Source organism: Ranitomeya imitator, chromosome 2 (genome assembly GCF_032444005.1).
Source record: "Ranitomeya imitator isolate aRanImi1 chromosome 2, aRanImi1.pri, whole genome shotgun sequence".
Classification (NCBI taxonomy): Eukaryota; Metazoa; Chordata; class Amphibia; order Anura; family Dendrobatidae; genus Ranitomeya; species Ranitomeya imitator.
The window spans coordinates 752,471,163-752,497,589 of record NC_091283.1 but is presented as its reverse complement, the minus strand read 5'-3'; the positions used below and the strand labels follow the sequence as shown (position 1 = coordinate 752,497,589).

Here is a 26,427-nt window from a genome sequence, read left to right as displayed (position 1 = left end):
TCACATAGTAAGGCAGGCTGGGGCTACACGTCAACTAGTGCCGCACTGCAACATTGCATCTAATGATTTCCTAATGGACACTTTTTATTTTTCACAACCCTAAAATAGTTGTGCAACAGCAAATCACATACAAGTTGCACAAATATTTTTTTGTCATGCGACTATTCTGAGAATTGCTGTCATGCGACATGTGTCGCTGTGTAACCCCAGCCTAAAGGAGATTCCGTCAAGGAAGTCCCACGGCCTGCTGTATATAGCCTACATTTTGAGTAAGTGACATGCTTTTTATCAAATACACACATTAGTATATTCATTATGCAAACTAGGGGGCGGGTCAGTGAGGGGTCAGTGAGGGAATCAGTGACCTATCAGCAGTCTGTATTATGAATATATAATCAGAGTACCACATACACCAACCCACGAGAATCTCATTAATACAAAGCTGAAAATAAAGATTAAGAAACAAGATGGATTTCATCACCCAAGGTATCATTGTAATCAGTATAACGGCGCCTACCTGACAATGGCTGTAGGTTACTGTGCACAATCCTGCTGACAGGTTCCCTTTAAAGGGGCCTTGTCATGATGAACAAGTTATCTGATCTGCAGGCACAATGTTATAGAGCAGGAGGAGCTGATCAGATTGTTATACGTTATTGTGGGAGACATTTCAGTAAAACTTGTATTTTATTCTCTTAAACCCTGGTGTTTGTGCACATATGACCCCAGCGGGCAGTCCTAATCGGTGAGTGACCATCTTCTCTGCATGATCGGTCAATCACTAATAGGACCGCCCAAATGACTCATGTATACAGACACCAGGGATTTCATTTAATAAAATACAAGTAATACTGGATCTTTTCTAACAAACCTATTTATCATTCTGCTCGGCTTCTCCTCCTCCACACCATGTGGTCCACAGATTGGACTGCATGCACAATGTGACAAGTTCTCTTTAAGTAAAAGTGCATTTTGCCTTATGATTTAAAGGACAACATACCCATATACACAATTTCTCGTTGTGGAACCAGCAGACAGATTCCCTTCAAAAAGTGTTTTCTTAGATAAACTATTTCTCAGCAATAGCTTGTATATGTATAAAGTAACAAATATAGCTGTTACTCACCCTCCCGGGTGCAGAGATGCCTTTCTGCCCCGATTTACTGATTGCAGCGAGGACATCAAGACTACAGAATACATCATCTCTGCAACCAATCACTGAGCTCCGCAACTCTGCCAACGTAACCAGCACAAATTGCTGAACTTATGGACTGGCTGCAGCGGTTCTATGTGCTGTCATCATGTCGTCATCGCTGCAATCAGTAAATGGAGACTGGAGCAGGAGCATAAGGGCATTGCTGGACCCCGGAGGGCAAGAGTATTTGTTACTTTATATACATACAGATAAATTTATTCCGGAAAACAGAACTGCAGCATGGCATCTGGGCCTAGGAGGAGATCAACAATGGTCATGAAGTATATTAAAATGCTTCACAACTTCACAATGCCTGAATTATACAAAAATAATAATTATAAAGATTTTATATTTTCGTTACTCTTTAAAGGTTGTTTCAACTGGGCTTTCTAGAAACAAAATTGCCCCAGTGGTCACCTGGAGCTGCATTGGTTTATAAGCAGAGGGCTTTGGGTGAGCAGATATAGATAGATAGATAGATAGATAGATAGATAGATATAGATATATATATAGATATATATATAGATATATATATATACATACATATACATATATATTATACACAATACAGACCAAAAGTTTGGACACACCTCATTTAAAGATTTCTCTGTATTTTTATGACTATGAAAATTGTACATTCACACTGAAGGCATCGAGACTATTAATTAACACATGTGGAATTATATACTTAACAAAACAGTGTGAAACAACTGAAATTATGTCTTAGATTCTAGGTTCTTCAAAGTAGCCACCTTTTGCTTTGATGACTGCTCTGCACACTCTTGGCTTTCTCTTGATAAGCTTCAAGAGGTAGTCACCGGGAATGGTCTTCCAAATCCAACAATCTTGAAGGAGGTCCCAGAGATGCTTAGCACTTGTTGGCCCCTTTGCCTTCACTCTGCGGTCCAGCTCACCGCAAACCACCTCATTTGGGCTCAGGTCTGGTGACTGTGGAGGCCAGGTCATCTGGCGTAGCTCCCCATCACTCTCCTTCTTGGTCAAATTGCCCTTACACAGCCTGGAGGTGTGTGGGGTCATTGTCCTGTTGAAAAATAAATGATGGTCCAACTAAACGCAAACCGGATGGAATAGCATGCCGCTGCAAGATGCTGTGGTAGCCATGCTGGTTCAGTATGCCTTCAATTTTGAATAAATCCCCAACAGTGTCACCTGCAAAGCACCCCCACACCTTCTCCTCCATGCTTCACGGTGGGAACCAGGCATGTAGAGTCCATCCGTTCACCTTTTCTGCGTCGCACAAAGACACAGTGGTTGGAACCAAAGATCTCAAATTTAGACTCATCAGACCAAAGCACAGATTTCCACTGGTCTAATGTCCATTCCTTGTGTTCTTTAGCCCAAACAAGTCTCTTCTGCTTGTTGCCTGTCCTTAGCAGTGGTTTCCTAGCAGCTATTTTACCATGAAGGCCTGCTGCACAAAGTCTCCTCTAAACAGTTGTTGTAGAGATGTGTCTGCTGCTAGAACTCTGTGTGGCATTGACCTGGTCTCTAATCTGAGCTGCTGTTAACCTGCGATTTCTGAGGCTGGTGACTCGGATAAACTTATCCTCAGAAGCAGAGGTGACTCTTGGTCTTCCTTTCCTGGGGCGGTCCTCATGTGAGCCAGTTTCTTTGTAGCGCTTGATGGTTTTTGCCACTGCACTTGGGGACACTTTCAAAGTTTTCCCAATTTTTCGGACTGACTGACCTTCATTTCTTAAAGTAATGATGGCCACTCGTTTTTCTTTACTTAGAATTTGTATTATGGCAAGAAAAAAGCAGCTAACAGTCTATTCAGTAGGACTATCAGCTGTGTATCCACCAGACTTCTGCACAACACAACTGATGGTCCCAACCCCATTTATAAGGCAAGACATCCCACTTATTAAACCTGACAGGGCACATCTGTGAAGTGAAAACTATTCCCAGTGACTACCTCTTGAAGCTCATCAAGAGAATGCCAAGAGTGTGCAAAGCAGTCATCAAATCAAAAAGTGGCTACTTTGAAGAACCTAGAATATAAGACATAATTTCAGTTGTTTCACACTTTTTTGTTAAGTATATATTTCCACATGTGTTAATTAATAGTTTTGATGCCTTCAGTGTGAATGTACAATTTCCATAGCCATGAAAATACAGAAAAATCTTTAAATGAGGTGTGTCCAAACCTTTGGTCTGTACACTATATATATATACATACAGTATATACACAGTATATATATATATATATATATATATATATATATATACACACACACACATATACATACACCTACGGCAAAAATTAAGACAGCACTGCAAAGTTTTCAGTTTGTCTGATTTTTCTCTTTATAGGTATATTTTTGAGTAAAATGTAAATTGTTCTTTTTATATATACACATACATACATACATACACTAGAAGGTGGCCCGATTCTAACGCATCGGGGATTCTAGAATATGCGTGTCCACGTAGTATATTGCACAGCCCACATAGTATATTGCCCAGCCACGTAGTATATTGCCCAGGCACGTAGTATATTGCCCAGGCACATAGTATATTGCCCAGTTACGTAGTATATTGCCCAGGCACGTAGTATATTGCCCAGGCACGTAGTATATTGCCCAGGCACGTAGTATATTGCCCAGGCACGTAGTATATTGCCCAGGCACGTAGTATATTGCCCAGGCACGTAGTATATTGCCCAGGCACGTAGTATATTGCCCAGGCACGTAGTATATTGCCCAGGCACGTAGTATATTGCCCAGGCACGTAGTATATTGCCCAGGCACGTAGTATATTGCCCAGGCACGTAGTATATTGCCCAGGCACGTAGTATATTGCCCAGGCACGTAGTATATTGCCCAGGCACGTAGTATATTGCCCAATCACGTAGTATATTGCCCAGTGACATAGTATACAGCACAGAGCCATGCAGTATATTGCACAGCGACGTAGTATACAGCACAGAGCCACGTAGTATATTGCCCAGCTACGTAGTATATTGCCCAGCCACGTATGTCACAGGTTAAAAAATAAACATATACTCACCTTCCGAGGGCCCCTTGTAGTTCGGTCACATGACCGTGACGTCATGGCAGGTCCTCCTCGCGCAGGCTCTGTGATGACGTCGCGGTCACATGACCGCGTCGTCATGGCAGGTCCTTTTGTGTACATGTATCCCTCAGCAAGTTTCTTTGTATATCCCCAAAGACAATGGTGGCTTTATTATACCTTTCCTCTTCAGTGTGCCGTACAGAGAATATTAGCTTGTAAGGGATTGTCTCCTCTAAGGTATCTAAATAACGGTCTAAGGTCTAGAATTGAGAAGAAATGTCACCAACCTCACTAGTGCTTGGATTCCAGCAGAGTATGCGATGGTCTTTAGAACTACTGAGAAGTAATTCAGGGTCATCTTTACTCCAGGAAATTGACAGAATACCCCTATAGAGAGAAAATATAATTCTAATATAAACCGCTGAGGTTACGTAACGCTCCATTGTAGGGGCTGGGGAAAGAGGTCAGTACGGGCACCCTGACAGGTCTGCAGCTATGCCACAAGTGCAGAACAACTGCATACTCTGACACCTTTCTATCAGAGCCAGTAATAACATTTTCAGCAATTTATGGCACAGTCGTTCATCTGCAGGATCTGGTCAAATGGGTTCATCTTCCATTTCCGAAGGATGCCAACGCGCCTTGAAAAACATAGATCTAGTCCTACTTTGGACCAGATAAGCACAAATCACTGCATACTGCAAACATCCCTCAAGATCTGCTTTGATCCCAGTTGTCTACTCATTACAATTCTGCCTTATATAAGTCACTCACATCCTAACACTAAACCCCCTTACCGGTTCCCAGCACATCAACTTCAAGAACTTAATGTTCACTTGCCACCTAATACATATCCTACACCTTCACAAGTGTTACTGCACCAAGATAACCAATGTTATTCACTTCACCCATCAGTGGTCTTAGAGATATAGCTGGTGTTCCTGCCCATGAAATAGGGGATTGTGTTTCAAACATTAAAACGGAATCTGTCAGTCAATTCTGGGCAATCTGACAAGAATCAGAGCCTGGTTGCACGACTGCAGCCAGGCATGTTCTTATCTGAAACGCTGAGACATTTCAGAGAAAACAGGTTTGAAGAGACGGCCGGAGACTATAAAGAGAGGAATCTAGTCTAGTGCTGCCACCAGACGGCTTCTCCCTGCACCGCTCCAGTTGAATGACAGGCCTCTCCCTATGTAAAAACATGGGAAAGACGGGTGAATCACCTGGAGTGGTTCAGAGAGAAGTCGCCAGACCAGGAGATGAAACAGTCAAAGTTCTCCCTATGGTCACCGGCTGGTTCTTCAACAATGCAGTCTCTGAAACATTCTGATTCACGCTGCCCGTGGGTTGGGCAGAATGGCTCTAGTTAAGAGGTACAGTTGAGCAAGACTGATGTCAAAACGGAGGACACAATCATCTTTACCTCGTGTGATTCTCCAGTATTTTTAGAGGAGAACTAGCAAATCGCAGATCCCAAACTTGGACAACCGGTAAACGATCATCTTCAGATGAGAGGACAAGCTGAGTCGCTATCTCGGGGTGCCACAACATTCCTGAAAGGTGCATCTTAAAGGGGAAAGAAAAAGAACAATTCTGAACTTCAGCACATAAATACAGACAGAAAAAACTACAAATTAAAAGTCCTTGACAACCCGTTTAATCCATGTAGTGAATGTCTGATTACATGAATTTGGAACACTCCCCTAGTACTCCTCAGGGGCATGACTTAAAGGAAATGGCATTATCCATTTTCGTTTCTCCCTTGTCATTATCTAGATGCATTCTTGTTTTCTTATTAGCCACCAGTCATCTTATTCCCATCCAAGGCCAAGATGACATAATCATACCACTGTGAATAGTGGATGGAGACCACTCAGGAGCCCCTTAACACCTCCTACACAATGACTACAGTCATATATAGAGTGCCCACAGCAGCCTCTTATAGAGGGCAATGAGTCAATATCTGACGTTTACGTGCCTGCTGGGAATTAGGTTTCTGTTGCAGGTAAAATGACTGCCCTCATAATTATGTAACAAAAAAAGAGAAACATTATACTATACATGTTCATAAACAAAGACTAAAAATAAACGTTATATATTCTATTTCATTACATATTTGTGTGTGCACCTACCCGGTTACTGTGGTCGCTGACTTTAATTACTGGTTCGTTCTTACGGAGGTCCCAAACCACCGCTTTACCACTCGGATGAGCCGACGATAAGATGTGTTGAACCTGTTGGTTCCATGAAACAGCGCTGACGTCTTCTGCAGGCTAAATATATAATATTATTACTAAAGTCATTACTGGAAGTAAAAGAAAGAATGTCTAACATACTGTATATAGCCGACAAAGAAGGATGTGCAGAAACTTTCTATGTTTTGTCCTATCAGCTGGACTGACAGCAGCTAAAAGGACATGGTGCTCAGGAAAAGAAAATCAGCCTCCGTGCTACTGGTGTTGCTGGCGTCTGGGCACAACAACGGTGATATCAATACTCATATTCAGTCTCTATTTTTTATTATGCATTGCTTATATAGTGCTATCATATTTTGCTTTTTTACATACATTATCATGTATTATAAACCACTAAGTCACCTTGCATCTCTACAAGCTGCTGGAACATAGGAACATGTGCATATTTTTTGTAATTACACATTATTTACCAGTCATAGAACATAAAAAGTATTGGAAAATTCACAGCATTAGTCAGAGACAAATACAGCATCAGGCACTGGGCATCCCCATACTTCACTAGGAATAGTCTGGTATGATTCTCTCATATTCTGCATATCCACAAGTGAATGTAAGGACTGCTTTACAAGGCATGCTCCTACTCGTCATTAATGGCTTACCTGGGATTTTGCTCCCGGAGTCATTGGCACACTAAAATTATTTAGATCCCAAATGAAAACTTCAGAATCATTGGCACCAGAAGCTAGGAGATTGCTCTGTAAGAGGAAATGACAAATGGTTAAAAGAGGCTTTAATACCCTGCCAAACACTCAAAGTGATTGAACAGAAATGACACAAAGCAGAAGGGCTATAGTCGATCCACAATTCATTGTAAAGCAGGAAGAGTAGGTCTAGAAGCAAAACATAATAGAACAAAAGAACCATAAAAATAATACCACTTGCATCAAAGGATTGTAGTACCTGAAATGGGTTGAGGTCAAGTGCACGGACAGGACCTGTGTGTTTTCCATTCTTAGTGATGGCTGGTTCCTTTCCAGATGTCAAAATTTGTGAAGTGCTATACAATGTTATTTCTCCATTATCTCCACCACCTACAATCACTCCAGACGGCCCAACTGAATCTCCTTCAAAGCTGCCCCAGATGATCTTATGGAATCTGAAAAACACAATTCGCACTAGAGTTTACTAAATCAAAACCAATGGATTCTAGACTAACTGGGGTGGGGGGGTGGGGGAGAGTTCACCTAAAAAAAAACCCCATAAAACAATATTTACTGTGTTTTGTTCTCCTTGTCTTACTGCAGTATGTAATAGCTGAGTAACTAACATCTCAATAACATTACATTTTTCTCCATTTTTTCCCAGACTTTTTCCTCCTCTCCGTTGAGGTCTCCTGCACAGATCACTCGCTCTTAATTCCCTGGTAGTAGTAGAGTTCAGGAGGCTGCCGCTGATCTCGGACTTCCTCTTCATGTTCAATTTGTTGGAAGTTGGGGACAGTGATGTCAGCATTGACTGGGCGCCGGCGTCAGTCGCACGAGAACCCCGGGGAGAGCGAGTACCGACACCGCGGGAACAGCGCCGTCACGGGAGGCAAGTATAGGCTTTTTTTATTTTATCAGGGCCAAGCATGGGAAATGAGAAGGGGTTATCCTAACAGTGGACAACAGCTTTAACTACGGTACATGATACAGCCACTTCATACAACAGACCCAACATGAATCAAATACTGACAGCATACTGATGTACTTTGGATCGCAGATGGATAAGTACGTACTTAAAAACAAAAAAAATCACTCCAAACGCTTAAATTATTTCCCATGAGCAAAATGGTGCGCACTCGGTTTTTACAGTTTCCACATACTTATTTACCCATGTGACTAGTTACATAGACATTCATTAATGGTGCATATACAGAAATCTGCTGTAAACACCTTAATGAATGCAATATTAGCAGTGGTGCAAAAACATTACGACTTATGAAGGTGTTTACATGCCAGTCTAGGCCAACTACGCCAATATGAAGGCCATGTCGGTGGGATATGTGCCTGTCAAATTTAACTAAAGTGGCGTCACTTACCGTACTCCATAAATGAATGCCAGCCATCGGTTGTTGTATATTATTTGCTGAAGGCACACATTAACCCCTTCCTGACCTCCGCCGTACTATTACTGCGGAGGTCGGGTCCCCTGCTTTGATGCGGGCTCCGGCGCTGAGCCCACCTCAAAGCCAGGACATGTCAGCTGTTTTGAACAGCTGACATGTGGCCGCAATAGCGGCGGGTGAAATCGCGATTCTCCCGCCGCTATTAACTAGTTAAATGCCGCTGTCAAATGCTGACAGCGGCATTTAACTACAGCTTCTGGCCGAGCGGCCGGAAATGATCGCATCGCCAACCTCTCTCACATGATCGGGGGTCGGCGATGCATCAGGATGGTAACCATAGAGGTCCTTGAGACCTCTATGGTTACTGATGCCGACCTGCTGTGAGCGCCCCCCTGTGGTCGGCGCTCATAGCAAGCCTGCAATTCAGCTACATAGCAGCGATCTGATGGTCGCTGCTATGTAGCTGAGCCGATCCAGTAGTGCCAGCTTCTAGCCTCCCATGGAGGCTATTGAAGCATGGCAAAAGTTTAAAAAAAATGTTTTAAAAAAATATGAAAAGAAAAAAAATATATATAAAAGTTTAAATCACCCCCCTTTCAAAATAAAACAATTTAAAAAAAAAAAAAAAAAAATCAAACCTACACATATTTGGTATCGCCGCGTTAAGAATCGCCCGATCAGTAAAAAAAAGGATTAACCTGACTGCTAAACAACGTAGCGACAAAAAAAAATTGAAACGCCAGAATTACGATTTTTTTTTGGTCGCCGTGACATTGCATTAAAATGCAATAACGGGCGATCAAAATAACGTATCTGCAACAAAATGGTACCATAAAAAACGTCAGCTCGGCACGCAAAAAATAAGCCCTCACCTGACCCCAGATCACGAAAAGTGGAGACGCTACGGGTATTGGAAAATGGCGCAATTTTTAATTTTTTTTTAGCAAGTTAGGATTTTTTTTACGACTTAGATAAAACGTAATCTAGACATGTTTTGTGTCTGTGAACTCATAATGACCTGCAGAATCATAATGGCAGGTCAGTTTTAGCATTTAGTGAACGTTGGAAAAAAGCCAAACAAAAAACAAGTGTGGGCTTGCACTTTTTTTTGCAATTTCACCACACTTGGAATTTTTTTTCCTGTTTTGTAGTACATGACCTGTTTAAGCCAATAATGTCGTTGAAAAGTGCAACTTGTCCCGCAAAAAACAAGCCCTCACATGGCCATATTGACAGAAAAATAAAAAAGTTATGGCTCTGGGAAGGAGGGGAGCGAAAAACAAGAATGCAAAAACGGAAAAGGGCAAGGTCGTGAAGGGGTTTAAGTCGCTTAATAATCAAGTCCGTATATTCCAGCAAGGGCATGATTAAGACTGGTCTGCACTACGCCAGTCTTAATGAATCGCCCTAATTAAAGGTACCGTCACACTCAGCAACTTTCCAACGATCACGACCAGCGATACGACCTGGAAAGTCCTTGTGTGGTCACTGGAGAGCTGTCACACAGACAGCTCTCCAGCGACCAACGATGCCGAAGTCCCCGGGTAACCAGGGTAAACATCCTGTGTAAGCGCCGTCCGTAAAGCAGAGCGGTGATTTCACCGCTGTGCTCTGCTTTACGGCCGGCCGGCGCTGACACAGGATGCAGGAGGAGTGCAGGGAAGCGGACGCCGGGGGACGTGACAGGCACCGGAATGTGAGTATGTGTTTTTTTTTTACATTTACAATGGTAACCAGGGTAAACATCGGGTTACTAAGCGCGGCCCTGCGCTTAGTAACCCGATGTTTACCCTGGTTACAAGTGAACACATCGCTGGATCGGCGTCACACACGCAGATTCAGCGATCTCAGCGGGAGATCCAGCGACAAAATGAAGTAATGGCCTTCTAGCTCCGACCAGCGATGGCACAGCAGGATCCTGATCGCTGCTGCCTGTCAAACACAACGATATCGCTAGCCAGGACGCTGCAACGTCACGGATCGCTATCATTATCGTTGTAATGTTGTTCAGTGTGAAGGTACCTTAACTCTGTAGAACCAATGAAATTGTAATCTAAAATATGCTTGTGTGAAAGCAGTCAAGTTTTCTGTTTCACCCCAGTACTGGAGTTACATTTTCTCTGTGTGCGGTGAATACAATACATAAATAAAAAACTAGAGATCAGTCAAAATTAACAAAGATTGAGCATGATAATTTGTGCAGGATACAAACTACAACATGGGCAGAAATAGTGTTTTTTATACACAAACAAACCTTAAAGGAAGGTGCCACCAGTTTTCTTGTGGTTTGTTTTTTTGTGAAATTAAGCTTAAAATAGTAATTAAAATGCATTAATTCAATGTTTTCACTGCAAACATTTCTATTTGAAAAATCTACTATGTAATTGTCTAAGGGTCACTTCCGTCTGTCTGTCTGTCTGTCTGTCTGTGTTTCTTTCTGTCACGGATATTCATTGGTCAGGGCCCCTGTCTGTCATGGAAATCCAAGTCGCTGACTGGTCGTGGCAAAACGCCCACGACCATTGCCACGACCAATCAGCGACGGGCACAGTCCAGCGGTAAAATGGCCGCTCTTTCCTCCCTGCAGTCAGTCAGTCAGCCCGCTCCATACTCCCCTCAAGTCAGCCCTCGCACAGGGTTAATGGACTGCGTTATGCCACGTGTAACACACTCCATTAACGCAGCTATTAACCCTGTGTGACCAACTTTTTCCTATTGATGATGCGTATGCAGCATCAATAGTAAAAAAATCTAATGTTACAAATAATAATAATAAAAAAAAAGGTTATTCTCACCCTCCGACGTGCGCGGTGTCCTCAGCAGTGCAATCGGCAGGCTCCGGTGCCAAGGATGCTATGCGAGAAGGACCTGCCATGACGTCACGGTCATGTGACCGCGACGTCATCACAGGTCCTGCTCTCATACCAACCCTGGGACCGGAGACTACAAGGCGCCCCTCTGAAGGTGAGTATATGTTTATTTTTTATTTTAAGTCTTTTTTAACCTGTTATATACGTGTCTGGGCAATATACTACGTGGCTGTGCAATATACTACGTGGCTGTGCAATATACTACGTGGCTGTGCAATATACTACGTGACTGGACAATATACTACGTGGGCTGTGCAATATACTACGTGGGCTGTGCAATATACTACGTGGACATGCATATTCTAGAATACCCGATGCGTTAGAATCGGGCCACCATTTAGTCTAGTATTATATATTTTCTTACAAATATATATATTTACCACTAGGGGGAGCATTTTCCGTTTTAGACCTCAAGCAGCTATAGTAAGACTTACCAGCTTTACTGTTAGCAGCAAAACTGTGGCAGTAACTGCTGACATCACCATTTCCCTCCCCTTTTGGGTGGTCTAGTATCCCTGGGGCAGAATGAAGAGTAGCAACACAGAGCAGCGCCATTTTGTGGGTGACTGCCCTGTGATCTGCTATCATCAGCAGTTACTGTCTCTCTCTCTCCAATTAGTCTCTCTCACCCAGATTACATGATTCTCTCACACCACTCTTATCTTAGGAAGGGATCCTGTAGAGCAGCTGACAGCTCCTGCTCAATAATGCTAATGGTACACTGTTCCTCATTGATGTCTCTGCTATTCTGATGGGCTTTTCTCCTGCATTTTACTACTGTCAGTCATCAATCTAGGATCTGTTCTATTGGAAGCAGTACTGCTTATGTTTAGTTAGCAGATCGAGGGCTCCATGAATATGGCAGCAGAACTCTCCCACTACTGTAAATTGTGCAGCCCAGAGAGGCGTGCCCAGTTCACAGCAGTGACTGCTCCATTACAATAGATATGGTCATAAGAGATAACAGACCGCCACTGACCCTGGGGTGCCGTATTATGACACCGATAGTGTCGTGCTGCTACTGTGAATGCAAGATGTCAGCCCCCAGTGCCTTCTTTATACTCCTACAGTTAGGTCCATATATATTTGGACAGAGACAACATTTTTCTAATTTTGGTTATAGATATTACCACAATGAATTTTAAACAAAACAATTCAGATGCAGTTGAAGTTCAGACTTTCAGCTTTCATTTGAGGGTATCCACATTAAAATTGGATGAAGGATTTAGGAGTTTCAGCTCCTTAACATGTGCCACCCTGTTTTTAAAAGGACCAAAAGTAATTGGACAGATTCAATAATTTTAAATAAAATGTTCATTTTTAGTACTTGGTTGAAAACCCTTTGTTGGCAACGACTGCCTGAAGTCTTGAACTCATGGACATAATCAGACGCTGAGTTTCCTCCTTTTTGATGCTCTGCCAGGCCTCCACTGCAGTGGTTTTCAGTTGCTGTTTGTTTGTGGGCCTTTCGGTCTGAAGTTTAGTCTTTAACAAGTGAAATGCATGCTCAATTGGGTTGAGATCAGGTGACTGACTTGGCCATTCAAAAATATGTTTTGGGTCATTGTCCATCTGAAGTATGAAACGACGACCAATCAGTTTGGCTGCATTTGGCTGGACCTGAGCACACAGTATGTCTCTGGATACCTCAGAATTCATAAATATATCTAACTAGCTGAAGAGCCCGGCATTGCCTGGGCATAGTAAATATCTGTGGTTAGTTATAGCACATCACTTCTCTTACTTTCCCAATCACATCTTTCATTTTCCCCCTCACATCTCTCATTTTCTCCCTCACTCCTCTCATTCCCCCCTAACACTTGTCATTTCAACCTCACATCTGTCATTTTCTGATCACTCCATTATTTTTCCTCACTCCTCTCATTTTGCACTCACACCTTTTCATTTTCACCTCACACCTCTCATTTTCACCTCATCACCTCAGTATATACATGTTTGTCATCTCCCTTATATATAGTATACATCTGTATGTCATCTCCTGTATATAGTATATACCTGTATGTCATCTCCCCTGTATATATTATATACCTGCTGTGTGTCATCTCCCCTATATATAGTATATACCTGAATGTCATCTCCTTCTATATATAGTATATACCTGTATGTCATCTCCTCCTGTATATAGTATATACCTGTGTGTCATCTCCTCTGTATATAGTATATATCTGTGTGTCATCTCCTCCTGTATATAGTATATACCTGCATGTCATCTTCTATATATAGCATATACCTGTATGTCATCTCCTCCTGTATATAGTATATACCTGTAGGTCATCTGCTCCTGTATATAGTATATACCTGTGTGTCATCTCCTCCTGTATATAGTATATACCTGTATGTCATCTCCTCCTGTATATATATGTACCTGTATGTCATCTCCTCCTCTATATAGTATATACCTGTGTGTCATCTCTCCTGTATATAGTATATATCTGTGTGTCATCTCCCCTGTATATAGTGTATACCTGTGTGTCATCTCCTCCTGTATTAGACCTCGTTCACACGTTATTTGCTCAGTATTTTTACCTCAGTATTTGTAAGCTAAATTGGCAGCCTGATAAATCCCCAGCCAACAGGAAGCCCTCCCCCTGGCAGTATATATTAGCTCACACATACACATAATAGACAGGTCATGTGACTGACAGCTGCCGTATTTCCTATATGGTACATTTGTTGTAGTTTGTCTGCTTATTAATCAGATTTTTATTTTTGAAGGATAAGACCAGACTTGTGTGTGTTTTAGGGCGAGTTTCGTTTGTCAAGTTGTGTGTGTTGAGTTGCGTGTGGCGACATGCATGTAGCGACTTTTGTGAGATGAATTTTGTGTGGCAACATGCGTGTAGCAACTTTTTGTGTGTCGAGTTGCATGTGACAGGTTAGTGTAGCAACTTGTGTGCAGCAAGTTTTGCGCATGGCGAGTTTTGCGCGTGGCGAGTTTTGTGTGGTGCCTTTTGAGTATGTGCAAGTTTTGTGTGAGGCAAATTTTGCATGTGTTGCAACTTTTGTGCATGTGGCAATTTTTCCGCGTGTGCAAGTTTTGCGTGTGGCGAGTTTTCCAGGAGGTGAGTTTTGCACTTGTGGCGAGTTTTGCAAGAGCCTAGTTTTTGCATGTGGCGAGTTCTGCGCGTGGCGAGTTTTGAGCGGCGACTTTTGTGTTTCGACTTTTATGTGGCGAGGTTGGAGAATGTGTGGTGAAATGTGTGCTGAGGGTGATATGTGTTCAAGCACGTGGTAGTGTGTGGCGCATTTTGTGTGTGTGTTCATATCCCCGTGTATGGTGAGTATCCCATGTCAGGGCCCCACCTTAGCAACTGTACGGTATATACTCTTTGGCGCCATCGCTCTCACTCTTTACGTCCCCCTTGTTCACATCTGGCAGCTGTCAATTTGCCTCCAACACTTTTCCTTTCATTTTTTCCCATTATGTAGATAGGGGCAAAAATGTTTGGTGAATTGGAACGCGCGGGGTTAAAATTTCACCTCACAACATAGCCTATGACGCTCTCGGGGTCCAGACATGTGACTGTGCAAAATTTTGTGGCTGTAGCTGCGACGGTGCAGATGCCAATCCCGGACATACATACACACATACACACATTCAGCTTTATATATTAGATTTGGCCTGCACTCTAAATTTAGATCGGGGTGCTGGTGAGACAGACCGTAAGGTCTAGTATCAATATTATTGAAATCCACCGCACTCCCTGTGTGGAATATCTTAGAAACAAAAGGATTTTTTGAAACTTGCTAATTTATTCAAGTGAAAAACAGTTGAGGAATAGCAGCAGTGCATCAGCGTCTTGCTGCTGTTTGCATATGCGATTTAAATAGAAAGTTCGTATGTCACTGGGGACAACCTTTTTTGCAGGTGCCAGCGTATCAGCCTTAAATTGCTGGTAAGTTGTATGTGGTTTAATGGATTTGCCAGTTCTGGATAAAGCCTTGTAGAGGGGTAACAGCGGCGCATCTGCGTCTTGCTGGTGGACATGTAGGTTTAACCCCCTTAGTGGATGGGGGATAGCGCTCCTGCGTCCTGTGGGAAGGCATCCCCACATATGCAAACAGCAGCAAGACGCTGATGCACTGCTGCTATTCCTCAACAAGGTCATACTCAGAGAAAAATCAACTATTAGGCCATACTTGGTATCAAAGAGACTGTACCTGCCCCTTGACACTACAGGGACAACATCCTCTTTACCATAAGAGCCACTCATAAGTCCTGGATTAAGTGCGACTTTAGAGTAAGACCCGGGAGGGTCGAAACGTCAATCACTGAGTCGCTTGTACAATTGTTTAATAAGTGTCTACTATTTGATCTGTCACATTTGATTGATTTCTGTTTTTCACTTGAATAAATTAGCAAGTTTCAAAAAATCCTTTTGTTTCTAAGATATTCCACACAGGGAGTGCAGTGGATTTCAATAATACCTCAGAATTCATTCGGCTGCTTCTGTCCTGTGTCACATCATCAATAAACACTAGTGACCCAGTGCCACTGGCAGCCATGCATGCCCAAGCCATCACACTGCCTCCGCCGTGTTTTACAGATGATGTTGTATGCTTTGGATCATGAGCTGTACCACGCCTTCACCATACTTTTCTCTTTCCATCATTCTGGTAGAGGTTGATCTTGGTTTCATCTGTCCAAAGAATGTTCTTCCAGAACTGTGCTGGCTTTTTTAGATGTTTTTAGCAAAGTGCAGTCTAGCCTTTTTATTCTTGATGCTTATGAGTGGCTTGCACCGTGCAGTGAACCCTCTGTATTTACTTTCATGCAGTCTTCTCTGTATGGTAGATTTGGATATTGATTCGTCTACCTCCTGGAGAGTGTTGGTCACTTGGTTGGCTGTTGTGAAGGGGTTTCTCTTCACCATGGAGATTATTCTGCAATCATCCACCACTGTTGTCTTCCGTCCAGGTCTTTTTGCATTGATGAGTTCACCAGTGCTTTCTTTCTTTCTCATGATGTACCAAACTGTAACTTTTAGCACTCATAATATTGTAGCAATTTCTCAGATGAGTTTTTTCTGTTTTCGCAGCTTAAGGCCTCTTTCACACTTCAGTCTTTCGGCGTCAGTCAAAAACCGCCATTTTCGTCAAGTGACGGATCCGCCATTTTTTTTTGGCGGATCCGCTATTTTCCCATTGACTTGCATTAGAGACGGATTGTGGCGGATGGTCGTCCGTTACATCCGCCATGCGACGGATCCGTCGATATTTGGCGGACGTTGTCTAGACATTGACGGACTTTGTAACTTTTTTGGCGCCGCCGAAAAGGCGGACCGCGGCGGATCCGTCGCGTCCGCCTTTTTTTAGAATAGGCGCCTATGGGCGACGGATCCGTCGCGATCCGCTTTTTGGCGGATCCTTCGCCTCAATCCGCTTTTTTGGATTGAGCATGCTCCAAAAAGTGGATACTTTGCCCAGACAAACCAAAAACTATATAAAGAGGACAGGTCATTCCCAAATGTACGAGCCAGCAAGAGAGACCCTTCCATGCAAGAGAGACCCAGCCAGACCCTGCCAGCAAGACCTTGCCAGCCAGGCCCTGCCAGCCAGCCAGAGAGGCCCTGCAAGCCAGAGACACCCTGCCAGACCCTGCCAGCAAGACCTTGCCAGCCAGGCCCTACCAGCCAGCCAGAGAGGCCCTGCAAGCCAGAGACACCCTGCCAGACCCTGCCAGCAAGACCTTGCCAGCCAGGCCTTGCCAGCCAGCCAGAGAGGCCCTGCAAGCCAGACCCTGCCTGAGACAGCCATGTGAGTACTGCCATCCAGCGTGCGTGTGTGCGTGCGTGCTTGTGTGCGTGCGTGCTTGCTTGTGTGCGTGCTTGTGTGCGTGCTTGTGTGCGTGCGCCTGCCTGCCCTGTTTATATGTTTTTCATACTATGCTGTTATTTTTAATAGCTGAGGTGTAAAATGTGTTTTGTGTGTGTGTATAAATGATGTGTGATGTGTTCTGCATTTTTGTTGTTCTCCATAATGTACTTGTATTTCAAATAAAGAGCAGTGTAGCTCCTACTGTACCATAAAAAAATTAAATTTTAAAAAATATAGTACTAAAAATTTCACAAAACTGTCAGTAGTCTCATTTCAAGATAAATGTAATATTGGGTAAACATGCAGTAAATGTTATATATATAAATGTGTAATGCAAATCTTTGCTATAGAATATGTTATCTGGTTTTAGAAAATACAAACTGTAGGGTAATCATAATTAACAATTTTGGGAATTGGTATTTTAATTTCGAATGAGGAACATTTTTTATAAGGTGAAACTCTGTTTAGGTGGGTTTTACCAACATGCGCATTGCGCATATCAATTTAAGTTTTGGTGTTGCTTTAAAGGGTTTTTTGGGGGGGTTTTTTGGTGGGGAAACAGGGGCTAGAGGGTTTGGCAGCTTGTGCATCAAGCATATCTACCATATAAAGTATGACGGTTAAAAAATTTTTTTTCATTTTGTGTTGGAGGAAATCTAAAAGTTTTTTAAAAAGATGTAAGTGTAAAGTCCCTACAGCTGCATCTATCCTTTTGTATAGTAGCTTAGAACTCTCTGTATACTTACAGATCCTAGGGACCAAGAGGGACGCAAGGACTGACCAACCCAAGATTTACGCAAGACCATAATGTCTTCTTCTGAGAGCCCCCCAGCACATCAGCAGCAAACTGAGGTGTCTTTTTTTTCCTTCTAAAAATTTTTTTTAGGGGTACAACTATGGTAATTGTTTTTTAACCCTTTATGTGTTCTGTATTCACAGGAATATGAAGCAGAGGGGCTAACAGAAGGAGACGGACAGGGTGGAGAAAGACAAGGAGCGGGAGCGCATAGTGTAAGTTTTGAACAGACCGATCCTCACATACAATGCACTACACCCAACACAAACATTCAGCACAGCACACACAATACATATGCCTCGATCAAAGAACATTATTAATTTTATTTATTTATTTTTTTATTAGTCTTCACAATCCAGGGCTCGACGTAGAGTTCCTCAAAGCACCTCCCATTGTCGTCGGAATGATAATCGCGGCGGTCGCCGAAGAGTAAGTTCCTTTTTGTTTTGGTGTTTAGTAAAATGTAAAATTCATGTGTTGTAATCTTTCCCTTTTTATTCTTATCTTTTTGTTAGGCTTCACAGCGTGCTCCCGAACAAGATGATGAAGAGGAGGGCATCGATGTGAACACCCTCATCGAAGCAGTACAAAGTAGGGAGCCGCTGTGGAACATGTCGGACCGCCGCCATGCTGACCAGTTAATCACCCGACGGCTATGGGAGGAAGTGTGCAGTGCTGTTATGGATAACTGGGAGGAACTCGATGCTGGGGCCCAGGATCTAGCGCGTAAGTATTCACACTTCATAACCTTATGTTAGCATGATTTAATGTGGTGTATATTAACCAATTTTTGCTATCTCTTTCCAGGTAACAGGATTATCGTGCGGTGGCGGTCACTCAGGGATCGCTTCAAGAGGGAGTTTAATAAGGAGATGCAGGCCCCGAGTGGATCTAGAGGACGCAGGAGCAGATACAAACATGCCAGAGCCCTGTCGTTCCTCCGGTCGATGCTGCTGAGCAGAAGGTAAATATTCAACACCACATATTTTCAGTCAAACTGTAAAAATGTGTAACCTTCAATTTTTTTTTGCAGCAAGGGCAATTGTAATATCAAGATACTAATTTTTTTTTCTTCTTCTTTAACAGCACTTTCTGCAGCACTCGGGAGCCTGCATCAGAGTTGCACCCCTCTGGAGCGATCCCTCAAGAGTTCGCCACCGGGGACCACGTCAACCCCTCTGTTTCTGCACCTTCCCTTTTGTTTGATCCCTCAGCCTCATCCACCAGCGCTGGAGCAGCAGGGCGGACTTCGTCACTTGAAGCTGCAGGTGATGAGTTAGAGTTCCCTTTACCCCACCCCTCTGCCACTGCCGCAACATCTAGACCAACTTTGTGGTCAGGACGGCAGCGCCAGAGAGGTCAGGAAAGGAGCTATGCGCCTGACTTTTTGCAGCTGAATGCATCCTTTCACAGTGCCATCAAGCTTTTGAGTGAGCAAACGTCTGCTGGGTACAATATGCTTAACAAAAGCATACTTGAACTCAGCAGTCGTCTTGATAGGATGCAATCAGATGCAAACCAGTCACCAAGGCACTGTTTTTTCAGTCGGTCCTCAGGCACATGGAAAATCTAACTCCTGACCTGCAGATGCATGTGATGCAAGGCTGCCACACTGCTCTAGCGCAGGCGATGTCCCATGCCCCTCCACCTACCCTTCATGTGTCAACACCTTTCCCCTCTCAATCCACCGTCTATCCTCCCGTCCGTCCTCCTCCTGTCCGTCCTCCTCCCGTCCATTCTACTCCTTCGTCATTTGTTCCTTCCCCCCTTAGTCTTTCACAGTTTTTACCGTCCCCTTTCCATTCTTCCCCTTTAACTTCTCCGTTCCCGATCCCACCAACACCTTCATACCTCCCACACACCACATCTGCACCTCAACTCTCTACACAACCTCATGTTTTCACCACCCATTCCACTTCTGTTCCTCCCCGTGATGTCCTGTCCCCCACTCGACGTGGTCCGCCCTGTCAGCCCCTCCGCTACTATCTCCACCCCAAACTATGAGAATCTGTAAATAAATAAACAAACACTTTTTTGGTTTAAAAACAATTTTATTGTCTTTCTCTTTTTTAAAAAAAAAAGTTTTTAAGTCACCAAGGTTATGGCAATAATAACAATAAACAGTGTTTAAAGGGTACCGTTGCAAAACATACAATGCTGCATTAAAGTACAAAGATTTTGTAAGCAAACAAAAAATGGTATTTTTACAAGTGTAATAAGAAAAATTTTTTTACACCATTTCATACTGCCAGTCAACTGATCCTGCAGGAGACATGAAGTAGTCTGCAAAACTGTCCCGCATTCTGGAGACTGCTCCTGGACTGCGAAAAGTGGGGTTTTGGTAATCCCGTAAGGTGCTTTCTGACACATTATCCTCCAGGGAAACTTGTTCTTTTGATAAAACAAAATTGTGCAGGACAACGCACGTTTTGACCACATCATCGACAGTTTCAGTCTGCAGTTTAATTGCAGTTAGCAGGACTCTCCATTTGGCAGTTAAGATGCCAAAAGCACATTCCACTACTCTTCGTGCTCTGGTTAAGCGGTAATTGTAAATTTTTTTCCTCTGGGTCAGTCCACTACTTCCAAAGGGTTTCAGCAAATGTGGGGAAAGCTGGAACGCATCATCTCCAACGCAAACAAATGGTAATAGTGGACCAGTGGTTCCAGGGAGAGGTCTAGGGGGCGGAAAATCAAATGTCTCTCCATATAAACGGCGCCCCATTGGTGAATTTTTAAAGATTTGTGAATCATTTGCGCGTCCATACGCACCGATATCAACAGCGATGAACTTGCATTGTGCATCGGCTATGGCCATCAACACAATAGAGAAGTACTTCTTATAGTTATAAAACTGTGATCCAGAGCCTGAAGGTTTGACGATCCTGATGTGCTTTCCATCAACTGCTCCAACACAATTTGGAAACTGGCAAATTTGATGAAAATTTTGAGCAATCTCCAGCCACCTCTCCTGTGATGGCTCTGGGATGTATTCCGCTTGTATGCACTCCCACAATGCCCGGCAGATATCTCTGATGATCCCCGAGATGGTGGATATCCCAAGCCGAAATTGAAAATGGAGGGATGAGAACGACTCTCCAGTTGCAAGGAATCTGTTAACAAAACGAAAAGACAATAATTAATAAAAAAATTCAAAAAACAACATTACAGTTATAAGTCTGATGAATGAGAATCATTTAAAAAAAATTTACTTACCGAATAGTCACCATGAGACGCTCTGCTGGTGATATTGAGAATCGCATCTGGGTGTCTCGTCTCCGTATACAGTCTTCCACATAGCCCAATAAAAATTCGAAATTTTCAGCTCTCATCCTCACATAATTGAAGAACTTCAGAGGGTTTTCCCTTAGTTCCATGTAAAGCGTGGAATAAACACCACGGGTCATACATTGTGCTGTGATGGGATAGATCCACAGCCTTCTCTTCCGCCGCTGCCGTAGGATGCGCAGTCTTTCTTCCTCCCTCTCTCGAACGCTGACTGCCAACTGATTTGCCTCAAAAGTAAAATCCGCATAGATCTTTGCAATGTTCGCCAGGACTCCTTCCATTTCTGCCACTTTCTCTACAACCTTTCAAAGATGTGGTGTAAATACACGCTATATATAGTTTTCCAGTAGTTTCCAGTAGCCAATCACATTGAAATCCTCCCCTTTTAAAAAACGGATCCGTGAAAAAACGGTTACAACGGATGTAAAAACGGTCGCAACGGTTCTAACGGATCCGTTTTTTTAACGGATCAGGGCAGCTGATCCGTCAAAAAAACGGATCCGTTAGAACCGTTTTTGCACCAAATTTGATGGATCCGTCGATCCGCCACGATGTCGGACCTAACTGACGCCACACAACTGAAGTGTGAAAGTAGCTGTAACTTTTAGCACTCATAATATTGTAGCAATTTCTCAGATGAGTTTTTTCTGTTTTCGCAGCTTAAGGATGGCTTGTTTCACCTGCATGGAGAGCTCCTTTGACAGCATGTTTACTTCACAGCAAATCCTTCCAAATGTAAGCACCATACCTCAAATCAACTTCAGGCCTTTTATCTGCTTAATTGAGAATGACATAACGAAGGGATTCCTCACACCTGTCCATGAAATAGCCTTGGAGTCAATTGTCCAATTACTTTTGGTCACTTTAAAAACAGGGTGGCACATGTTAAGGAGCTGAAACTCCTAAACCCTTCATCCAATTTTAATGTGGATACCCTCAAATGAAAGCTGAAAGTCTGAACTTCAACTACATCTGAATTGTTTTGTTTAAAATTCATTGTGGTAATGTCTATAACCAAAATTAGAGAAATGTTGTCTCTGTCCAAATATATATGGACCTAACTGTATAACACACGAAATATGTTTCAAATGCATTCAAAACTTGGTTATAACAGCATGTTATGCTACATTACATTAATTTATTAATGATCTACAAACACTGTACCTTCCCTTTAAAAGGGAATCTGGCAGCAGGATTTCACATCCCAAATGATGAATACGAGTATGTTTGTCTTTCAAAGACAAGTGCAACAAAACCTTTACCTGACGGACAGTCACTATGCTGTGTGACTTCATGCACAGGAGTCATAAGTAAAGAAGGAGGAGGCTATGCTGGGCAGGGAATAGAGCTGAAGTGACAGAGGCTCCAGTTCTACAATTAGATCTTCAGCACCATTTGCATATCAATTGAAATGCATATTTCTCAGTAACAGAGGAATTAAATGGCCATGTAAAGGTATTGCTGGAGCTAACATAGTAAAATGCACATAAATATGCTAATGGAACTAAATGCACATACAAATGGCTGAGGGGGTATGAAATCCTGCTGAGAGATTCCCGTTAGAGGCAGTTACACTACTGACTGCAGAATTTTGAAGTACAAGAGTGAATTACAAATATGGCCCAGTCACGTTACAAACGTGTACAGTGCCTTGCGAAAGTATTCGGCCCCTGGAACTTTTCAACCTTTTCCCACATATCATGCTCAAACAAAGATACCAAATATAAATTTTTGGTGAAGAATCAACAACAAGCGGAACACAATTGTGATGTTGAACGAAATTTATTTGTTATTTAAAATTTTTGTGGAAATTCAAAAACTGAAAAGTGGGGCATGCAATATTATTCGGCCCCTTTACTTTCAGTGCAGCAAACTTACTCCAGAAGTTCATTGTGGATCTCTGAATGATCCAATGTTGTCCTAAATGCCTAATGATGATAACTATAAGCCACCTGTGTGTAATCAAGTCTCCGTATAAATGCATCTGCTCTGTGATAGTCTCAGGATATGTTTCCACGTTCAGGAAAAGCTGCGTGTTTGACGCTACATAGAGACGCAGAGTCAAACATGCAGCGTCAAACACGCAGCGTCCAGATGTTAGAGCATAGTGGAGGGGATGTAATGAAATCCCGTCTCCACTATGCGTGGTAACACGCATCCGGCGGCCCTGTAATTCTGGACATGCGGCGCGTCTTTTTAGATTGCAGCATGTCCGTTTACCTTGCAGCGACGCTGCACCGCCGCAAGGTAAATCACAGGGCCGTATGTGTGGGGTGCGATGATTCCGGATGTGTGCAATGAACACATCCGGCATCATTGTGTCCCCAGAAGGAAGCGGAGCGATTTTGCAGCTCCGTCCAAACCGCCGGCCATCCTGAACGTGGACACGTACCCTTAGGGTTCTGCTTGAAACACAGAGAGCATCATGAAGACCAAGGAACACAACAGGCAGGTCCGTGATACTGTTGTGGAGAAGTTTAAAGCCGGATTTGGATACAAAATGATTTCCAAAACTTTAAACATCCCAAGGAGCACTGTGCAAGCGATCATATTGAAATGGAAGGAGTCTCATACCACTGCAAATCTACCAAGACCCAGCCGTCCCTCTAAACTTTCATCTCAAACAAGAAGACTGATCAGAGATGCTGCCAAGAGGCCCATGATCACTCTGGATGAACTGCAGAGATCTACAGCTGAGGTGGGACAGTCTTTCCATAGCACAACAATCAGTCGTACACTGCACAAATCTGGCCTTTATGGAAGAGTGGCAAGAAGAAAGCCATTTCTCAAAGATATTCTTAAAAAGTGTCGTTTAAAGTTTGCAACAAGCCACCTGGGAGACACACCAAACATGTAAAAGAAGGTGCTCTGGTCAGATTAAAACAAAATCAAACTTTTTGGCAACAATGCCAAACGATATGTTTGGCGTAAAGGTAACAGCTCATCACCCTGAACACACCATCCCCACTGTCAAACATGGTGGTGGCAGCATCATGGTTTGGGCCTGCTTTTTTTCAGCAGGGACAGGGAAGATGGTTAAAATTGATGGTAAGATGGATGGAGCCAAATACAGAACTATTCTTGAAGAAAACCTGTTTCAGGCTGTGTGCACACGCTGTGGATTTTTCGAATTTTTTCGCTATAAAAACGCATAAGAAATGCATACATTATGCAACCCATCATTTAGAATGCATTCTGCAAAAACGCGTCATGGTAGAAAAACGCAGCATGGTCACTAATTTTGCTGATTTTTCGCATTTTTCCCGCTATTTAATGCATTGGGAAGCTCCGGAAAAAAACCCATCAAAAACGCACAAAAAACTTGTCAAAAACGTTCAAAAAACGCATGCGGATTTCTTGCAGAAAATGTCCGGTTTTGCTCAGGAAATTTCTGCAAGAAATCCTGAACGTGTGCACATAGCCTCAGTCTGGAAAATACCTGAGACTGGGACGGAGATTTGTCGTCCAACAAGACAATGATCCCAAACATAAAGTAAAATCTACAATGGAATGGTTCACAAATAAACGTATCCAGGTGTTAGAATGGCCAAGTCAAAGTCCAGCCCTCAATCCAATCGAGAATCTGTGGAAAGAGCTGAAAACTGCTGTTCACAAACGATCTCCATCAAACCTCACTGGGCTCGAGCTGTTTGCCAAGGAAGAATGGGCAAGAATTTCAGTCTCTCGATGTACAAAACTGATAGAGACATATCCCAAGCAACTTGCAGCTGTAATCGCATCAAAAGGTGGCACAACAAAGTATTAAGTTAAAGGGGCCGAATAATATTGCACGCCCCACTTTTCAGTTTTTGAATTTCCACAAAAATTTTAAATAACCAATAAATTTTGTTCAACTTCACAATTGTGTTCCTCTTGTTGTTGATTCTTCACCAAAAATTTACATTTGGTACCTTTATGTTTGAGCATGGTATGTGGGAAAAGGTTGAAAAGTTGCAGGGGGCCGAATACTTTCGCAAGGCACTGTATATAAACGTTACAACATGAGTTTTCCTTACTATTAAGAGAACTGTTCCACTATAGAAAATGGCGCCACCACTAACCATCTGCATGCACACAAACAAGGATACCTATATGTCTTATTTCTCACATCATTCACAGCTGATGACAACATATGAAGGATATGAGTTCATGAAAGGAGACAGAGTTATTATACCTGTTGGCTGCTGAGAAGATGCCTTTTCTTTTCATTTCAGGGTGAGGGTCTCCAAAGTCCACCTCAAATATCTCAAGGGCTGCACTAGTGTTAAAGGAGGCATCGAGCTGTTGTGCGGATGTACCTGAGAGAAATAATTGACAAGTCTACACATCTCAGAGCGAAACTATGGCGCTTGCAAGATACAAATCTATGGCTGCTCTATGCTCTCGCATGCATGCTACCAATACATATTGTCAGGAGAAACAAAAACATAGACATCACAAAATCTAAATCTTTTCAGATAGAATATTCCTACATTTCCAAACATTTATCATCAAATTAGCTAAAGAAAATTTGTTTCAACAGACAAATTCTAGATAGAACCATTATGCCATGCACCTGTAGCTAGGTAGATGGGGTAATGTTTGGCCGGACTCCAGGATTGGACAGCAGATCGTTCGATTTCTTTCAACTTCATTTTCTGTAGGAACAAGAGAGAAATGTAAAACTATTATGCCGAACTGATCTGGCCCCTCGGCCTCATCATCAGGGGAACAATCACTGCGACCCACAATCACAGAGCTGTAAATGGACCTCACTGGCCACTTATTACCGACTGTCAGAACCAAATATATCTACACACCTCTGTAAAAGAAGGGCTTAAAGAGAACCTGGCGAAAGACCTAATTCTGGCCAGCTTTGATCTAAGTTTATTCCCACTGCTCTATTGAGTAATCAGTTTCCCCCCCAAATGTGAAATATGGTTCCAATAGATATGGTACTTTTTATTTAGGGCTAATTCTTCTAAGCTTGACCAAAGGGGCGTGGCTCACAGGATTGGGTGGTTGTATTGTTAGACTGCTTTGCATTATTACCCTGTGAGCCACACCCCCAAGGTAAAGAACATAAAAATTAGAACTTAATAGATAAGTCCTTATCCCTG

At 42.8% G+C, this 26,427-nt stretch overlaps 1 protein-coding gene across 3 annotated transcripts in view; it reads right to left on the bottom strand.

Moving 5' to 3' along the window:
* The window catches only part of SEC31B (SEC31 homolog B, COPII coat complex component), a 144,249-nt gene that overhangs the window by 90,236 nt on the left and 27,586 nt on the right, over nucleotides 1-26,427 (bottom strand). For all 3 annotated transcript variants that reach the window (XM_069753298.1, XM_069753300.1, XM_069753299.1), the window contains exons 2-8: nucleotides 25,884-25,965; nucleotides 25,503-25,626; nucleotides 7,390-7,585; nucleotides 7,089-7,184; nucleotides 6,367-6,507; nucleotides 5,658-5,800; nucleotides 4,519-4,618 (exon numbers count right to left, since the gene is read on the bottom strand). In XM_069753298.1, the coding sequence (XP_069609399.1) occupies nucleotides 4,519-4,618; nucleotides 5,658-5,800; nucleotides 6,367-6,507; nucleotides 7,089-7,184; nucleotides 7,390-7,585; nucleotides 25,503-25,626; nucleotides 25,884-25,962 (879 nt within the window). In that variant the 5' untranslated portion in view covers nucleotides 25,963-25,965. The remainder of the gene's footprint in view (nucleotides 1-4,518; nucleotides 4,619-5,657; nucleotides 5,801-6,366; nucleotides 6,508-7,088; nucleotides 7,185-7,389; nucleotides 7,586-25,502; nucleotides 25,627-25,883; nucleotides 25,966-26,427) is intronic.